Below are 19,193 nucleotides of genomic sequence, written 5' to 3'. Positions count from 1 at the left end.
AGATGGCCCTATTTCACACAATTAATTGAGAAAGATTTGACTCTGCTTAATACAATCAGTATGTCCCCAAATATCCCTGCAAAAAATGAGGGGGAACACAGGGCTGCTGCAGATGTGATAATTCAGGTTGCTCACAGGTTGACTTGGCTGCTGGAGTGCTGAGGGCTAGGTGCCATCTGCATCTGCCCAGTTTAACTCTTCAAAGTTATGTTAACTTAAATCAAGAAAAGAAATTGAAAAGCAAAGCAAGGAAAAAATTCTTTCTAGGGAAATAGTGTGTGGGTGAGGATCTGTAGCAGCATCACTGGTGACCAAGGCAGGTGCAAGGAAAGCTGATTTATTGCAAAAATCAGGCCTTTTTAAGCAGCCAGACCTTTATCAGTTACATAGCTTTAAACCATAACAAACATAATTTAACCAACCAACACACACCAGGATGATTATATAACTTGTTTTAATATCTCTAATTCAGCTGAGTCTCTTTCCCACAGTCCTTTTTGATTTAGCCACAGTAACTGGCCTGAGCCATGATTTTACAAGGCTTTCCTTTTGTAAAGTTTTATTTATTGGCAACAACATGAACATAGCAGAATGTAATAATTTCATTGCCTAATGTAATAATTTCATTGGCTAGTCCTTAATTCCCAGTTTGAATGCATTACTGAATATTTCCCAAAACAAGGACCTTATATAGAACTTCATAAACTGCCTGGTGCCTATTAAAAGAAAAGCTATATATTGAATATGCACATAGCATCTACTTCTCTTCAACCATCACATATTTAGTCTGTTTCTGTAACCTAGCTATTTTTCTGATTTTTTTTTACTATGCACAGACAAGCAATTAAGACAGATATTCCAAACTGTCATTCTGGGAACAACCCCTAACAGCAGGTTTGAATGTTTGATGGAGAGCCCAAAAGCAATCTTTGTATTTTAAAGAAAGTAAATATTCCTGTGGTTCTCTGACAAATAGATGTGGATTGTATTTCGATTGTCAGAAGCTGAAGAGTATCCACCTCCTTCACTTCAGTGCGCTAATAGTGCATGGAAAGCAAAACATGTTCAACTTTCATCAAGCCTTTAAGTGTCTCTGCTTTTTGTAATAAAAAAGTGCTTGCTGTGAGACGGTGGCAGAAAAAAAACCACTCCACCTCTGTAAAGAGTATGAGAGAAGAGTGGTGGCTTCCAAGCCTAGTTTTTTCCAGCATTTGTGGATTATATTTCCAACATTGTCCCTGGCACATTTCCAGGAGTCTAATATAGGAAAATTTGTAATTTAATTTATCTTACACTTTCCTTTTTCCTTTACTTTCTCCCTTTCCTCCCTCTTCTCTTCCTTTCTCCTAGGAACTTGTTAAGAAGATAATATATGGAAAAATATCTTTATTCTTATCCTCTAATTGGAGGCAGAATGTTTTGTAGCTTTTCTTTTAAAGACTCAGATAGGCAGCAAGGTAACTGTGGCACTCACAAGAGCTGCTCTGCTCTCATGCCGGCTGATCTGTGCGCAGAGGCAGGGCAGAGATCCACCTCTGTGGGAACAAAGTCTGCACACACCTGTGTGAGGCCAATGGGCACCACAGTCCTCACCTGCTCCCAGGCCCACCTGGCAGCCTCCAGGTTGGCCAGGAGGGTGGCTCTGGAGGCCCAGCATTCAGCCCAGACAGGGCAAAGGTGGGATGAGCAGGAGCTGGCACAGGGCACCGTGCTGGAAGGTTTCCTCTCCTGGAAAGGCAGTTGTTACAAGGGCATGTAGTCATAGGACAAGGTTAAATTGAGAGAAGGTGGGGTTAGATTCGACATTAGGAAGAAATTTTGCACTATGAGACTGGTAAAGCACTGGAACAAGTTGCCCAGAGAAGTTGTGGCTGTCCCCTCTCTGGAGGTGTTTAAGGTCGGGTTGGATGAGGGTTTGAGCAACCTGATGTAGTGGAAGGTGTCCCTGCCAATGGAACTAGATGCTCTTTAAAGTCCTTTCCCACCGAAGCCAGTCATGATTTTATGATTCTATGATCCGATGTGTTGCAAGCTCCGTACCTGCTTATGAAATCCCTGGCACGCCTTCAGCAAACCTGGCATTCCAGAGACAGACCTAGAGCACAGCACCAAGTGTTGGGTCTGCAAAGAGGCATGATTCCTGCCCAAAAGAAATTTAACTTTATGTGCCTGGTCAGTTTACTGCCCTGCTTGGGCTTCTTCCAGGCCTCCAGAGACCCTGGACAAATGCTGTGGACTGAGCAACAGTAGCTAAAGCTTCCTAAGCCGCCTTAGCAAATCTGTGGTTTTTGAGCAATGTAAGTAGACCCATGGAGAAGGGGATTGTCATATTGATGCTTTGCTAGGAAAAAAAGGGAGAACCTATGTCCCAGTAAAGCTGAAGAGCCTTGATATTTCTAGGGGAAGTGAATCAACAACAGTCGAGTGTGGGATGGGTTGTGGAGATATTGGCTGGGCATCCCGGCCGAGTGGATGTGGTGGGAAGCGCAGGTGGTGGAGCTGGATTCCGACCCCGTGCACGGCACTTTTCGGGGTTCAGAGCAGCTCCCCCGTGCTCTGGGACATCTCCGTTCTGGAGGACCGTCCCAGGAGGAGACGGACCGCAGGGCGATGGACACGACCAACACACGCCAGTCTGCCGCTGTTGCTCTTCCTGGGGCGTGACTCCGATGACTCCCCATCACCACGGCTCCTCGGAGGTTCTCCGGTGGGGGAAGGAGGGAAGTCCCCGGAGATGCCCCGAAACCAACCCGCCAGGAGGACGGCAGACCCCGGCGGTGCCGCGGAGCGCACCTGTGGGCGATATCTGCCCCGCGTCCCCGCCTCCCGGGCGGCTCCGCGGCAGCTCCCGGCGCTCCCGCCGCTCCCAGGACGCGGCGCCGGTGCCGGCAGCGGGGCGGTGCCGGGGCGGGCGGCCGCCAATGGTGCGGCGGGGGCGGCGCGGGCGGTGCAGGAACACCCGGGAGGTGACAGCGACGCGCCGCCCTCCCGGCGGCGAGCGGGCGCCGGCGAACATGGCAGAGGAGCGGCGCTGAGCCCGCCGGGGAAGGGCGGTCGCCCCTGCGCGCCCGCGTCCGCCGAAGGGAGCGCAGCGCCGGCGCCTCCGGGGGCTCTGTGTGATGGTGGGGGCATGGCGGGGCAGCCGGCTGCCGCGGCGCTGCTGAGGCGGGGGGCGGCTGGTCCCGGCCCCGGCGGCGGCAGCAGCGGTATCGAGCGGGAGCTGCCTCCCTCTCCGCGCTGAGAGAAGGAGGGAGCGCCTCGCCTCGCCGTGCCACCCGCCTCGCCGCCGCCATGCTGCCCGGGGTGGGGGTGTTCGGCACCGGGCTGACGGCGCGGGTGATCGTGCCGCTGCTGAAGGCGGAGGGCTTCGCCGTGAAGGCGCTGTGGGGCCGCACGCCCGAGGAGGCGGAGGAGCTGGCCAAGGAGATGAGCGTCCCCTTCTACACCAGCCGCATCGACGAGGTGCTGCTGCACCAGGATGTCGACCTGGTCTGCGTCAACCTGCCGCCGCCGCTCACCCGGCAGGTCGCCGTCAAGACCCTGGGTGAGTGCGGGCGGCCGAGGGGCGACCCCGCCTCGGGCTCGGGGATTCGCGCTCGCTTCGGGATGAATGGAATTGAACCTCCCCCCTCAGCGCGGAGTTTTCCCTTCGCTTTACTCTGCAGCCCTCTTCCCCGTTCCCCGTGTCTCCGGAGAGGGGCTGGCCGAGCCGTGGGTGCAGGCCGAGGACCGGCGGGGCGCGGGGGATGGTGCTGCGGCAGCTCGGTGTGACATCCCGTATCCCCGGTCCCCGCCGGCGAGGTCCCTCCACACCGGGGACCCGCCCCTCCGGGATGCTCGGGCAAGCCGGGGCAGGACCGGGCCTGACACCGAGGGTGCGGGAGGAGAGAGCAGGTGTCATCCGTGGTGTGGTAAAAAGGAGAAAGTCTCGGTAAAAGGGAGGAAATGACCATCCCTCCCGCCGGTTCCCATCCGCGCCTGGCGGGGAGCGGGGATCCGAGCGTCGCGCCCGCGCTGCTCGGGAGCGCGGCTGTCCGCGCTGCCCCCGGGACCCCAGCTGCGAGCCAGGGAGGGAGGCAGGAAGCGGTGACAGCAGAGGAAACGCTTAGCGAAGCTCACGTACAAAGGGAAGGAGGGACTGAAAAAGTAGACATGCACTGTGGTGAGCTGCTCTGGTTTCAGGCGTGCAAGAGCGGGCCGCATCTCGCTTTCTCTTGTGTGAGCGCAAGTCTGGGCTTCACTCTTGCAGCTTCGGCATCTCTAGTCCTTGAACCCTGGCTTTCCCATGGATTTAAGTGGAAGCACCCTCGGCAGTAAAGAAATCTTAATTTGCCCTCTCAAACGTAGGTGACAGAAGGTGAAAATGAGAGGAAAAAGCTGTGATGTGTCGTCGCAGAGAGCGTGGAGGTTTATCAGCTGGGGCGATTGCTAATCGCTCTCGGCCTCATGAATGTGTGTGGTGTGTCGTAGTGTTAAATTGCTACTAGCATACTCATTAGAATTAGTCACCATTCAAATGCTACTAATATCGCAGCCAGCTAATTTGAAATTATGCAATTAAGGAAATTAAGTCAGTACCTGAAGAAAAAAAATCCTGCCTCAAGTACAGTGTGGGCATTTGTCTGGAATCTTTGCTCAGTGTTACTTTCTGTACTTGGAAATGCTTGGTTTTTTTGAGTCAGAACATTAGCTTCTCTTTTAAAATATGCTTGACTTTTTCCTGAAGATGCTACACTTACACCAGAAGCCTGACTTGCTAGCCAGAATGATACGTGAATGAACTTGTAATGTAGAAGTAATATCTCACAAAATGCATATAAAGGACAGTATAAGGTAACAAGGTTCCCCGTTTGACGCACATTAATTTGGTGACAATTGTGTCAGTTTTCCTGTGACACTCTTCCTCCAGGTGTTGCTCATGGAAGTGTCCCAGCTTGCATTGTGCTCTTAGAGGTAGAGTCCCACGAGATTTCAGGCAGACACAAGGCATGTGTTAGGAGAACACAATTTCTGAAATAATAAAGAAGCACAATTGGTGTGCTTTCCCTCAGAGGGCCAGATACATGTCTAGCATAATAAAGTGATAATGTTTTGTCCTTCTCTGAATATTTGCTGATTAAAGAAGGGAAAAAAAAAGCCTGTTCTCAAACACGAGTTGGATTTATGAATGGTTCTATGAATTGATGTAGCTGAGATGTTAATGGTAACTTGCTGATGCAATCTGCTAGCAACAAATCACAGCAGGAAAAAAGGTGTTTTCTCCCTGTTTATTAGAACATCACTATTCTTGGTTCCCTTTCCTTAACCTCTAGTTAAAGGGTTTCCTCCCTTTCCCCAGCAGGCGTTATTTGTATGTTGTAGGGGTAACAAAGTTTGTGTAAAAATGCATGGAATGGTCATTAAACGGGAACTAAATAGGTTATGAGATGATAATGTGCAACATCTGATAACTTTTTTATAGTGTTTTACTTAAAAGAAATACGTCTTGAACTACAAATAACTCCCCTCACAGTTATCTCAGAGGTGGATTTTCCTATTTTTTTTTTTAATAGAGACATTGGGTGTAAAACAATGAAAGTTCTTGCATGTTCGTATAGGTACAAACAGGGATCTAGAGCAGCAGTTCCCAAACTGCCGAGAGGAATATCTCTCTGCTGGCAGCTCTGTCTCCTGGTCCTGCTTGCCCTTCATGGCTTGGGAACTGCTGTGCCCTGGAGTGATTATTTTGTTTTAATCAATGGATTTTCTAGTTTGTGGGAGAGACTGCAATTAAGTGGGAGGTTCAAAAGTCTATGGTAAACAGGGGCAATGTTGTATACAAATGATGGAAAAACATTCCTTACTCTTGAAATTTCACACAAAAAATATTATGCAGCAGCTAGTGATAGGATATAGATGGGGATACGAGAGGTTTTACAGATGGAGATGTCAGGAGGTCTAAACATGAGGTCCTGCATTGCAGTAGAAGAGGTTGAGAAATCATGAGTTCCTTGTTAATAACCTGCATATCTGGCTTTTCTATTACAGAAAGAATGTCTGGCCTGGGAGGAGACAGGGACCAACTTTTCTTTGGTACTCATGTTTTATTTTAAATGGTCTTGTTTCCCAAAGCTGTGTTCTCATTTGGTGAAGTTCCATTATTAAAAAGTAAAAGCCCAAGGAAGCAGTTGGTGGTGTTTCCATCACCCATCTTCTGATTCTTTGCACTGTGAATTTGCAGCACATTAAGTCCCCTCTGGCCCATTCCTGATGCAGACTCCAGAGGTGAAGGTGGGGTGAAATAGGTGTCCCCACAGCTGTGTTTAACTCTGGCTACTCGGCAGGAAGGACTTGGTTGTTTTGTTTTCACTGATACACCTGACATGTAGATGAGTTGCTGCTTGAAAAGTGTTTTGGCACAGTGGCCCATCAACTGCTGTTCAAACAGAAACGTATGAATACATGCCCCAGCTGAGGAAGTCCCCAAACTGTGGCTTCCTGGCAGCTGTTGTGGGGAGAAAATGGGAGAGAAAAAGCTTCAAACTTGCCCTGTTAGCTTTTCTTCTATACCTCTGCTGCCCATTGCTATTAGAAACAGGTTCCTGGGCTGCCTCTGACTCTGCAGTAGTTTTTTTTAGGAGTAGGGTCAATGCTGGGCAAGCATTTGGAACCAACTGAAAAGTCAAGAGAGAATTGGAAAGCAGGCTGGTTTGATCAGTGACCATAAGCACAAATAAAACCCGTGGTGTTTTATGTACAATACGCTGATGGCTTCTGTCGCTTCTGGATAAAAGGAATCAAACTCCTTGTTTGCTTCTACAAAATGGGCCTGATTGACCCTTTCCCTTTCTTGCCCCTGGTCTGTCCTGCTCACTTACAGGCTCTTTTTATTATTGTTTTATATTTTCTCCCTGCAAATACAAATGCATAATACAAATCTGATGTCCTGACTGACTTGCTGCTTGGTGGTCAAGAAAGATCAGTGGGTCAATATTAAGGTAAGCAATGAGAATAATCTTGCTGTTGAATAGGGGTGGTTTCCCTTCCCACTGAACTGAAACACTCAGTGTGTTTGCTGGAAATTGTCCTCTTCTCCCCTCCCTGCATGCTTCAGTAGTACAGTTGTATCCCAAGCCTGATCAGGTAGGGGAGGTATGTTTGCATAGAAGAATGAAATATGTCACCTATTGAGTGCCTATTTGTGCCCAGCATCAGAAGAGCTGCTAGTAGAGACAGTATGTATGAGCCTCCACCTAGTTCAAAACTGTCAGCACATGACTTTTCTCAGTGTAATCCCTCCTCAGTCAATCAGATATGACATTCTTCAGATCCTGACTGAAACACTTGCTTTGTGAGACTGAGTAGCTGCCACATCAGGTGAAGTGATTTACTGTTTGTGGTTCTGAGAAGACCTTGGTGACATTTAATCTTGAAGGCAAAGATGTTTCTATGTGCCTAGTCCTGTTGGTGTTTGCGTCAAGTCAGCTTGGCTAAAGAGAACTTATTCTTGAGCTCCACATAAGTGTTTCTGGGGAGCAAATGTTTTGCTTTTGAGAAGACTCAAGTACTAGATGTTTAGCATATCTCTGGAGATGTTATCCTTGATTCTATTTACAGTTGTTTTGCTTACTCCCTCATCCCAAGTTAAGGACAGGAACACTGAGCTGTGTGTTGAGTATTTACTGCATGTGTTTGCAACCATGTCTGTGCAGTATTAGTTTTTAAAATGTTTATGTTGTAGTAGTGCATGGTGGGAGTCCATTCTGCCTGGGGACTACACAGAGTATGACTTTCCCAGCCCTCCAGAAGCTGCTCCTCTTAAGGAGCACTTAAAGCTTTTTTGCTGATTGGTGGTTCTTCTATACTTGATTGTGGTCATGAGGGAGCATCTTTATTTAGAGAGGAACATAAATAGTACTGCTCAGATCCTTACCTTCCCACCCCTTCACAGGAAGTACTGGCACCACCCAGGCATGCAGTATAGGCCTGCTGTCCAAAATGTGTTTGTGAGAGCTCCTTGTTACAGCACTGACAATATTATTGCTGCATCTTGCTCTGAGGTGGAAGGAACATCAAGCTGCAATGAAGTAATTTACAGATCTGTTCCAATCTCTAATTAATTTCTACATTCCTCTGCACCCATGCAAATCAGGCAGAAGGTAAGGTGGTAGCAGTGGATAAAACTCAGTCCAGAGTTTATAAAGCATTAGGATTATTGGGGAAGAGATGCCCTATTAAGGGAAAACATTATAATGACTATTTATTATTAATAGCAATGTAATTTCTGTCCTGTAACACTGAGTTTAAATTTGACCTAACAGCGGTGACTTTCAGCAGAACACGCTCCTGTACTTGGAAGGCAGATGACTTTGTGGCATATTAAATGTGAATTATGGTCATCTTACTGCAAAGAAGTAAGATGAAGTGCTGTCTGTCTTTAATCAGCAGAACGAGCAAAAGCTGTGATGCCTTTTTTTTTTTTTTTACATTTATTATAAAGGCAGTCCAGAGAGCCTGCTGGCAGTTGGCTGCATGTCATCTTTCTACTTGAGTGACAAAGGTATACCACAGAAAATGGCATCTAACTCTTCCATTGACCTTTTTCTCTCAGTATGGCAGACCTTTAATGCCAATGTGTTTCCTGTAAAATTCCTTCAGAGATCTTCGGCCTCTGAGACAGTTGAGGAAAAGACCACTGTTCAGGATTAAAAACAAAACTAATAAAAAACCAGAAAACCCCCCACCTCTTGTTTCATTCATGACCTTCAAATCAAATATGTGTTTTCAGCTTCTCCCAATTACTCTCTTCTGTGTGAAAGTAGCCACCAGTTCTGTTGTTACACTGGTAGGTGGGTTGGGAGCCCAGAATGGACCAGGCTTGGAATACTGGGGCACTGAGGTCATGCTGTGATGACACACTCAAATTTGCCTAGCCTGAAAAACAGCCAGTTGTGATGGAAGAGGTTGTTTGAAACAGTGCTAGATATGAAGATCCTACTGCGATCCTGTGTCCAGACAGGTCAGTGTGTGTTGCTGCATTTTTTCCCTACTTAAACAGAGTGCTTGGCCTTGGGGGTCCCAAGATGCTGTCTCCAGAGCAGTGTGGGCAACTGAAGTGGGTTGGGCTGAATCTCCTCAGGTTGCTGCAGGTGTAGCCTTGGCCCATTCAGCTGGAGGAGGGCAGATGTGGAAAGCAGCATCTCTCAAGTTTGGTAGGTTACCCTGTCACATTTCGCTGTGCACACAGGTGAGTTGGTTGAAATAAATGGCAGCCCAAGCCCTCAGGAACACCCCTTCTCCCTGTGATTTAAATGGCAAAATGTGCCAGAGCACAGATGCCCTTCTTCCATCTGCTTTACTGCTGGGGGCTTGGACCTTTGGCATGATGAGGTGAAGAAAATGAGAGCAATGGTGACCTCTGCCAGTGTTTGATTTGATCTGTCACGCTTTGTTAGGCAGAGCCCATAGTCAGGGGTGATACTTGGAAGAGAAATCTTCCTTTTAATATATGTGTCAGGGCTGCTGCTGTCTGTTTTTCTTTTTTTGGTGAACCTTTAATAGGTAAGTCCTTATGACCTTTATCATTTTAGTGTGCTTTGAACACTATTTTTGTGCTATTCTGCTCTTACATTGTGTTAACAGTGGTGGTAAGTGCAGCCTTTTTTTTCTTTACCATCTCTGGTGCTGGAAAATCTAATCTGTTCAAAGACTGGCACACACCAGGGCTGTGTCCAGCACAGGTCCTCCCAGGGCAACCTTGTCAGTGCTAACAATGACAAACCAGCACAATAATATAAAATTTGGTGTTGCAAACAGGTAAGAGCTAAGTAGCTCTCTGGGGCGTGGCTTCTGGTATGGCTGGGGAACACTTGACTAGTGTGAGTAAGTAAAAAAGGGCTGGAAGTAGTAAAATATCTCCCAGGAGTGAAGTGTCATTGGTGCTGAAGGTGTAGACATGCATGTCTATCCTTGTGGCAGTGCTAGTGAGGATCTTTTCTGTTTTTGACTTGATGGCACAGTTTGTATGGTGAATATCACATCAGCAATATCTTGTGCAGCTGGTTTTTTTTTTGTGTTAAAATGGCACATCTGTGCTGTTGCACAAACCGATGTGCCACATAGCTTGATTCTATGAGAAGATGAGAGAAGGTATTGATAAAAGGTGTGTTTATACTGCCAGAGCTATGCCCAGGCTAAGTATTGTAATTATTTAACCTGTAGAGTAAATTATTGTGCTCCACTAACATGGGAAACATTAGAAGACAGATTTTATTATTGTTGTTGTTGTTATTCTTTCTTACATTGCTTTGTGCCTTCATTCTTGACAGACAGTGGCCACTGTGATGCCTGCTGTGGTACTGAGCTGTCTGATCCCTCTGTGACTTTGTCTTGTTGCTTGGTTTTAGGGAGCTGAGTTGCTGAGTGTTCAGTGGTGCAGGTGGGTAAAAGGAAGGACTTACAAGCTGCTTCTGTTGTTCCAGATTCTGAAAGAATATTAAATAATAAAGGAAGAATATGTAGATAAATGCAGAGAAAGGAAAATATATTGAACAAATAAAATTACTAGATTTTCAAGCTTCCCATAGTTGCCTCTTTTCTCTCTTTTGTTTATTTTCTTTTTTTTTTCTTAAAGCCCTCTCATGCCTGAGATTGACAGTACATGACTGAGGTTTGCTATATGCTCCAGACATGGACAGGTGAGCACAACCCCTGATGGAGGCAGGGTAAAAGCTCTGCAAGATACTAAACACATTGTTCTATCTGCTTTTGTTTGAAAACTAGGTAAATTGTGTTGGAGCATATTGCAGCTTACTGTCCTTCATATGTGCAGTAGATTTTGCCCATTGTGCAATAAAGTGATGGCAGAGTACCAAGAGTGAAAATGAAGTTAAATTTCCAGGATGGCCAAGATGGGTGTTTTTCACAGGCCACTGCAGTGCAACAACTCCCTCCACTGTTAATATTTGTTTGCCACAGCACTATTTCTAGTGGCTATGAATTGTTCTTGTTGCTTCAAACCACTGAAGCAGAAGTGTTTACCATACTGCTTTTTGTTTATTTTCCGTGTAACAACTCTGAGCTCCTAAGAGTGAGCTGTCAGAGTCTTCAACTGCAAGATCAGCATAAATGCAGGTAACAAAACCACACTCCTTAGAAAAATTATTTCAGGTCTTAAGTCTTGCTTTAAACAAATTTATTTAAATGGCTATATAATTAAAGAGGGACAATCCCTTGTGTAGGTTTCCTAAATTGATTTAAGGCCAGGTCTGCACGATTTTTGTACCAGTATAATTTTGACTGCAAGGGGTATGATTTCTTTAATGCAATGATTGCTGTGTAGTCATAAGAATTCCAGCTGGTATGACTTGGCATGAGCATTGTTCTGCCACCACAGTGGCACCTGTCTGTGGTACAGGTTATTCCTGCTCCTGTGCAGGCATAAATGGTCAGTTGCATACATCTTTCACATGTTCAGCTGGCATTGGTGTATCCCTGTTACAGGTATAGTCCAACTCTAGGTTTATGGGTATGGCTGTGCTCTGCATAAAGATAGGTCATGGACACTGTGAGGAATTAATTTCAGAACTGTGAGTTTGGAGACCTTTGAACAGAAGTGTACAAAAGGTCTCCAGACTTCTGTGCTTGTTCAGGATCTGGCTATGCTGAAAATGTGGTGAGGAGCAGAGGAGGATGACCCTTGCTGCCCCGCACAGCTGACCATGACCACCTGTGTCAGACTCATCCACCTGGCAAGTGTAAGTGTAATTGATACACAGGTGTGACTCACAGAGTAACAGGAGTTATAGAGAATTGTGGAGGCTGAGAGTTTATCCCCTTTTCTTCTTTGGAAATAGACCATAGCATCCTTTGTTTTAGCATAGCCAGGGCCAATGATAAAAGTTTGGTTTTTATCAGGTCTAACTCCTGAGTATGAGCATAGTGAAGAGCACAGAAAATGAGAACATGGTGTGAGGAACTTGTTCGGTAGTAATGTAGGAGTAAACATAGTGATTTAACACAGGGAGTAAAATTGCTTCTGTCATTTGCTACTGTGCTAGAGTTTATCTCAGGGTGAAAACTGGTGCCTTCAATTCCATCACAGCAGCGGTCACAGCTTTAGTGAAGCAGATGGAAGTGAAAAAAAGGCAGCACCTTTGTTTTGCATTCTGATGTTTCCATGTCTTTTATCAGCAATAAGACCCTTGTTTTGGCACTTTCTTGCAGTGAATGTTTGGCTGTCTTCAGCTATTCCAACTAGTATTTTTTTGCCAGGAAATGCTTAGAAGGGAGGGCATGGTTGAATTAAATACTGTTTCTAGGGTACTAGGCTTCACATGGCTAATGAGAAGCTTTAATATAGAGAGCTTTTCAAAATCCAAATGGAGTCAAGCAAGGAGGGAGAACTATAAAATAATAATTACCCTCGCTGTGCTGGAGTGATGTTGCTTAAAAATGTGAAACCAAGGGCTGGGCTCAGTACTCCCAATTATTTCTCTTGATGTCTGAACATACAGTTTCATATATGTATAAAAATATTAAAAAAAACTATTAAAGTGAAAAATATATAAATTAAAAATTCCTGGAAGTCCCTCCCCTTCCTTCACTTCCTCAGCCCATAAAAGACAATGCAACTGTTAGTGTTTCATGTGGGGATAGGAAAGGGGAGAGAAAATAGCTGGGAGAACATCTGAAACAATTGCAGCTAAGCTTGTGTGCATCAAAGTAAATTCCAGAAATGTGCCTGAAAGTTGTATGTAAAATCTTTGATTCTGATTGTGCTTGCTCCACTGTAAATGCAATTAAAGCTCTACTGGATCAAAGGAAATAGTTGACATTATTGAGAGCACATTGGGGCCCAAAAGGAAAACAAGTTGTGCCTCAGGGAGAGGGGCCTGGCCTTGCAGATCTGTGTCCTCTCAGCAAAGACACCTCTGTCAATTTAGGAAGTGATGGATGGGAGTCTTGGGACACAATTCTGCAAACCTTTGATTACAAGTAGTCTTCTTGAAGACAAAAATCACCGATTCCTTATAGAGAATATTTGTAAGGCACAGTAATTCATGTAGGTAGGAATTTGCTTGCAGACTGCTTTTGTACCAGTTCATCAAAAAATCTGAAGATATAGCTATGTCTGTGCAATTCCATAGCTTGTTATAGTTGTGTTTCTATAGCATATTATGGCAGCATGTCTGCAGGAATGAAAAATAAGATGGAAAATATTTGGAGCAGAGATGCATAGATACCTTAGCCATAGCCTACAAAAATCTATCACTAAATGAGCGTGACAGAGCTTGCAGAAGTCTTTTGTGACTTGCTGCTTGCCTTGAAGGAACTTGACAGTTTAGTGCTGGGAAAGATGCTTTGTGGTTAAACAGTATGAGATGCTTTGATAAAGACTTTCTTCTCAGGCAGAGTGCTAAGGAATACTCCCTGAGACTAGTTTGTGGATTTACAGTGTTATTTGAATGCATGAGAAGGTGTCTTGAGTTTTAAATTCATGTTGCTGAAGAATTCTGTTTCAAAATCTGTGTTATGAGATGCTTGTTTTGCAGGGGTGACATCTTTACTAAATTAACTAAAGTATTTGTGGACATGGCCTGTGACTATTGGTGTAGCTTGAAAGAACCATGGACCTGAAATGTTACTCTGAATATAATTTTTACTCCACCACATAGCCATTAGGAAAATATGCTTTGACGCATTGTATGCCTGAAATGAGGAAATTGTGTTCACAAGCCATCTTGCTTCTGTCTCATGAATGCTGTTCTGTTCGCTTGTGAGATTTGATGCTGTCTAGCAGACTTATTTATGCCTTTGATTATAGTGCTGTCTCTCAACTTGTCATATAAATTTAGTTGTGATGGTACTATGGTTGTCGTTGTTTGAAATTACAGATTTGTTCACGTAGGCGAAGGTGATCCTTCACAAGGCCTGATGATGGGCACAGAGCAGCTGAGACCACATTTGCTTCCATCTGTGTGCAGAGGGACCTGACCCTTTACATGTCAGGCGGGGATAAAATTGTTCCACTATTCCCTTGTTGTGTGTTTGATGAGACTCCTATTTGCTCTGAGCAAGAGTGGTCTGATGAGAATTAAGCCTCAGAATTGCTGTCCTGAGCTTCCGTTCTCTGTAACACAGGTTGTGTGTTTTAATTAGATCACACTTACCTGCCTTCCTGAAGGTGGTTTCATCTTTCAGGATGTCCAAAACTACAGACCAGGCATGAGGGAGCACAGGGAAATGAAGAAACTGGCTGAAGTGTATGTGGAAGCTGGTGGCAGGGGCAGAAGGTGAAGCCTCTGAGGTCTGCTCCTCTCTTTCCCTGTGGGACCTGCTGCAGCTGAATGCTGTTGAGTGGATGGTAATCACAGGAAGCACATCTGAGCTGCTGGAGGAGGAGCAGTCGCTGTCACTCTGGTTGGAGCATTTCCCTGGATGGTTGTGCAGGGACTTTAAAACCAGGGTAGGAGGAAAGGACTGGGCAGAGTGCAGAGTAACCTGGTTCACAGTGGAGAATAACCTCTACTGCTACTCTTGTTGGTGTCCCCTTTTTAATGTATACAGGGCAGCTCATCAAGGAATTGCATGGACTGTTTGAGACACTGAATATTTTGTGGGTTGTTAATGTCTGTAATCAGCTTTCCAGTGTTAGAGCTTTATCTAACAGATGCTATAAAAAAAAATCTTACTATGAGCAGTGATGGCTCAGCAGCTGGGAGACTTGTGTATTTATTTTTAAAGAAGTGTGGAGTTTCTCTTTAGTATTTGTTATGGCACTCTGCACACTGGGAAACCCCTTTCTTTAGCAAAAGGGCAGGGCCTTTTTGGGCTGACTGGAGCAACTGCTGTTTTGGAAGATAGTAGCATACACATCTGTAATGCTGGTTGCAGATACAACCTCAAGCATCAGGTCAAGTTGATATGAGCAAGTTCAGATTTGCAGCTGCTGTTAGGAGTGCTTGAATGAAATATCAAAAAAGATCTGAAATTTCATGTCTGGGCATTTTTTCAACCTATAGGGTGATTGTGTATGGTCTCTTGCATTGTGCAGAATCATTTGATGGTGCTGTGTGAAAGTGAGTAGGGTGCTGGTAGTTGCTGGAGCTGCATGTACTATTCCCTGTGCTTACAGGGAATTTGCACTAGATGGAATTGCACTGTACAGAATCATGAATGATGTCTTTCTAGTAGATAGGAGTGTTAGTGCTTTTCAGCAAGGTGGTAAATAAATAAATAGGCATTAGAAAACATTTCCTTTCTTTGGTGCCTGACAGAAAGTTGTGGGATGATGCTCTAACTGCTAAATCATGTTTTGGCAAGTAATTTAAGGCTTTCTTGAAGAGTCTTAAATGTAATGCAACAAGTGAGTTATTAATTGGCCTTGTGTGCACTTTGGGTTAATGACAAAGCACTGGATTTTGAGGCTTTGGCTTACTTTGGGGAGGAATTACTTTTACATTTCTTGATTGGAAAGGATGCATCAAAGAATTAACAGCATAGGAGTACAGGAAACTGTTTTTTTTACTCCTAGAGAATATTAGTTTCACTTGCACTGCAGCTCTGGACCAGGATGATGGATAAATCTAGGTTTATTTAACTGTCTTTCTGGTTGTAGTATGTTAGCCTGCATTCCATGTGTATTATGTGGTGCTTGCAGCTAGGAAGTCTGTAGGAAACAAGCAAATCATATGGTTTATACTGTCATGATTGTAATGTGATATAGTCTTCATCCCTGTATGATAAATATCTAGAAAAAACTTCAGTTAGGATTGTGCTGTAGCAATAGGCTCCTGAAATTGCTGCAACTGTTGCTGCAGGAAAAAAACAAGAGTGTCACATTCTTACAGTCCTGCCATAAAATAAAATACATTAATTTGTAATTTATTAGTGTTCATGGAATATATATCTGTACTTATAAGATCAACTTAGTGGTTTGTCTTTTTCTCATTATCTCTTCTTTTATTCCCATTGTGGTCTGGCACCATAAAGCCTGTCAGGGCCTGAAACTAGTTTTAGGGAAATTTGTGTGGGTAGTTATGCTGCTTCAATTTTCTTGCAGCAAACAGTGGGGGTAGTTTCTTCATTGTGAAAAAAAAAGTTTAAAATATGGTCAGAGAGGAAGACAAGTCAGAAAATCAGTCTTGGACTGGGTCAAACTCTGTAATTTTGGTAGGAAAATTGTGTAGCATGAGCCTCTGTTCTGTTTTAGTGCAGCTGTACTGTCCTAATCTCTAAACCTGTCATTTGCAGGATTATAAGAGATTAATTGATGAGGACAATAGGTAGGATATTAATTAAAATGCCGTGGATGATGTGGGGAACATCAAGCTGTACGTGCTTTTAATAGAGTAATTGGCGAATATATAATCCAAAATGCCTGGAATTTTCAGTTTTTTGGATCTTGTTTCTTCTTTTGGATGCTCAACTAACTGTAAATTGCTTCACAGGGCACAAGATAGTGAAAATTCAGGTATTTATGGTCAAATGTTCATTTTAGTAGGATTAAAGTGATTTCAACTGGCCTGTTGCTTTTTAGACGTGGAAACCAGAAAAAAAGGCCTGTGTGGAGCAATCTGCGATTTACCTCTACATTTTCCAGGAGAATTTAATCTTGTTGATATCCCCCTATGCTCATGTAACTCAAATTCCTTCCCACAAAAATATGGATCCAGTCATTCTTTATTCCTCCTTGGGATTAGAGGTGGAGCAGGTGAAGAACATTGAGTAGTTGGGGATGGGACTCCTGTGTCTCTGGTTCTCAGATTTGCAGATCCTGTAGCCTTTGACACATCTGTGGCATTCCTTTTTTCCTGTTCTTACTACATCTCCCATGAGAAGTTTTACAATGATGGGAAAACTCTCACCTCTCTTGGTAGCTGCAGGTGTTGGAGCCCATTCATCTGAAGCACATCAACAGCAGGGACTGATCACAGACAGTGAAAGCTTGCAGAGCTCTTATTCCAGACTGCCTCAGTACTGCAGTGAGTGTTTTGGGTTAACATGTGGGAGAAGGGAGTTATTCACCTGGGCAGGGTCAGACCCCTGGACAGCTTGTCCCTCTCTCCATTTGTGTAAAGTAGTGGAATAGATGCAGTTGTCCTCTAGGCAGTGGGTTTGTTAGGCATCAGTGAAGAAGTGTCTGTCACTTGGTGGGAGGCTAACTGTGAAAATTCAAGTGGAATTGCATTCAAGGTCAAATGCTAAAAGCTTCACAGCCCTGAAGATCTCACTGTCTCTAAAATCTTTGGCCTTTCAAAATCTTCCAGATTTCGCCTCTGAGAGCTTGATCAGGAGTGCATCAGGCATGACTCTAATGGAACTTCCACATGCCTGAAGCCCAAAGGCTCGAAAGCCTTCTGATCTGCTATTGGCAAAAAGTCATCTGTTTGAAGTCTCTTTCTGTTTAGCGGTTGTTGTTTTGTCCAAAATTCCAAAGAAACTGGTCTTCTACTGAAAACAGCATTACAAGAGATGGAAAGCCAAACCCAGTTGCTTGCATTGTTTCAGCATTTCCGTGAGATTGAAAGTGGCCAGACCAAGTTGTTTTTCTTTACAAACAAATACTTTTTTTTTTTTTCTCTAGTGCAAAGCTTGTTTTATGGCTGATGCCTTTTTGCTGTGTTTTATCTCAGAGGAGTAAAAATCTGTAAATCCTGGGAGTGGGATAAAGAGAATGGAATTTGTGATGGAAATATCCGGTGGGCCGTGCTGCCATTGCTGTTTTAAATACAATCTGTTTTTTATACAACACAATACAATATTCTCTGATCTGACTAAAATTTGCAGCAGCAAATTTTAGTCAAATTATAGAATATTGTATTTCTTTCTGTGTGCCTGGCTTTCTAAATTTGATGGCCTGTGTTTGGCTTGTTACCTTTGTTTAGAAACAGTGCCAAAAAAAGAAGAGACTTACATGGGCTGTTGAGGTTAAAGTCCTGTATTAGCAGTAGAAACCACCTAAGTTTTCCTTCTGTCCCTTTTGCAGGAGACAGACACTTGCTGCAGGTTCCCTGAATGTCACAGCAACGTGGCAAGCCATGCCCAGCATTGTGGGAAGTGGTGAAAAGGCTTAGCAGTATTCTTTGGCATTTCTTGTCTTTGAAAACGCAGTGCTTGAAAACTTCAGATAACGTTTGCCTGGAAGAGGAGGATGTGTTTCAGTCAAATGATAAGAGGGGAGGGGCTGCTCTCAGGGCAGAGTGTGACATACCTCCCTTGTTAGAAACGGGGAAAATAGATGAAAACACAAAATAGCAAAGCACCCTGTCATGCTGACAAATTTGGCCTGAGGAAGCCAGCTGAATAAAGGCTGGCAGGGGAGGGGATAGGAGGGTGTTTGAGCAGGAGGAGCAAGTGTCAATGCAGCAGGCTGTGCTTCTGGAACTAGGGTTGCAAAAAATGGAAGGGGAAAGAGGGTGTGGCTCTTGTTACTTTCAAATTCCCTTGTCTGCCCTCCCTCTTGCCTGGGAGCTGTTCCCTGTCTCCCTCCCTTCCACTTCAGACTGCTTACCTGGAAAGGGTTGTGTACTTGTTGGTCCTAGGATGTGCTGCAGGGTCTCACATGGTGATGGTGGTGGTGGTGGTCCTCTGACAGTGAGATGCAGCTGGGAGGAGAGGGCTGGGGCAGGACCTGAAGCAAGGTTTGCATCACTCTGGGAAAGGGTAAACTGAGAGGGAGGAAGACATCATTGACTTCAATGAGAACTGTCACACATCTCCAACACAAAGATGCAGTGAATTAATGAACCTTCCCTGGAAGTGAAAATGCTAGCCCTACGCTTTGGTGGTGAAAAAGGTTAAACAAAGTGTGTTATCTTTACTTTCTTTTCTTCAAGCTGTCTTGAACTTTCCAGAGAAAGACTCTGTAAAGGCTCTTTCCCTGTGGAGATGAACTTCAAGACTCCTGAGTGGAGGAATAAAGCAACCTGTCTGGCACTGAAAACTCCCCACTGAGGTACCAAGAGCTATTCTGGTCAGGCAGAAAATGCTTTGGGCACCAAGTGCAGCAGGTTAGTGATAGCATCACTGTGATGGTGAAGGATGGAAAGTTAGCCTTCCTTTAGAAGATTAGGAAGGCAAAGAGAAGTCAGGCACAGTTAGAAATTCTTGTTTATTAAACAGAGGTGATGAATAGATGTTTCAGCATCAATAAGCCATGAGACATTTGATAAGAGCTTGTTGACTAATTCCAGAAGTTTTTGCCAAACGTG

General features: G+C 44.5%; 1 protein-coding gene across 1 annotated transcript in view; it reads left to right on the top strand.

Moving 5' to 3' along the window:
• Positions 1-2,980: 2,980 nt before the first annotated feature.
• Positions 2,981-19,193, top strand: part of GFOD1 (Gfo/Idh/MocA-like oxidoreductase domain containing 1) — a 70,703-nt gene continuing 54,490 nt past the window's right edge. The window contains exon 1 of the mRNA XM_021536494.3: positions 2,981-3,544. Coding sequence (XP_021392169.1) covers positions 3,292-3,544 — 253 coding nt within the window. The 5' untranslated portion in view covers positions 2,981-3,291. The remainder of the gene's footprint in view (positions 3,545-19,193) is intronic.

Source organism: Lonchura striata, chromosome 2 (genome assembly GCF_050655825.1).
Source record: "Lonchura striata isolate lonStrDom1 chromosome 2, ASM5065582v1, whole genome shotgun sequence".
Classification (NCBI taxonomy): Eukaryota; Metazoa; Chordata; class Aves; order Passeriformes; family Estrildidae; genus Lonchura; species Lonchura striata.
This window is presented reverse-complemented; position numbering and strand designations above follow the sequence as displayed.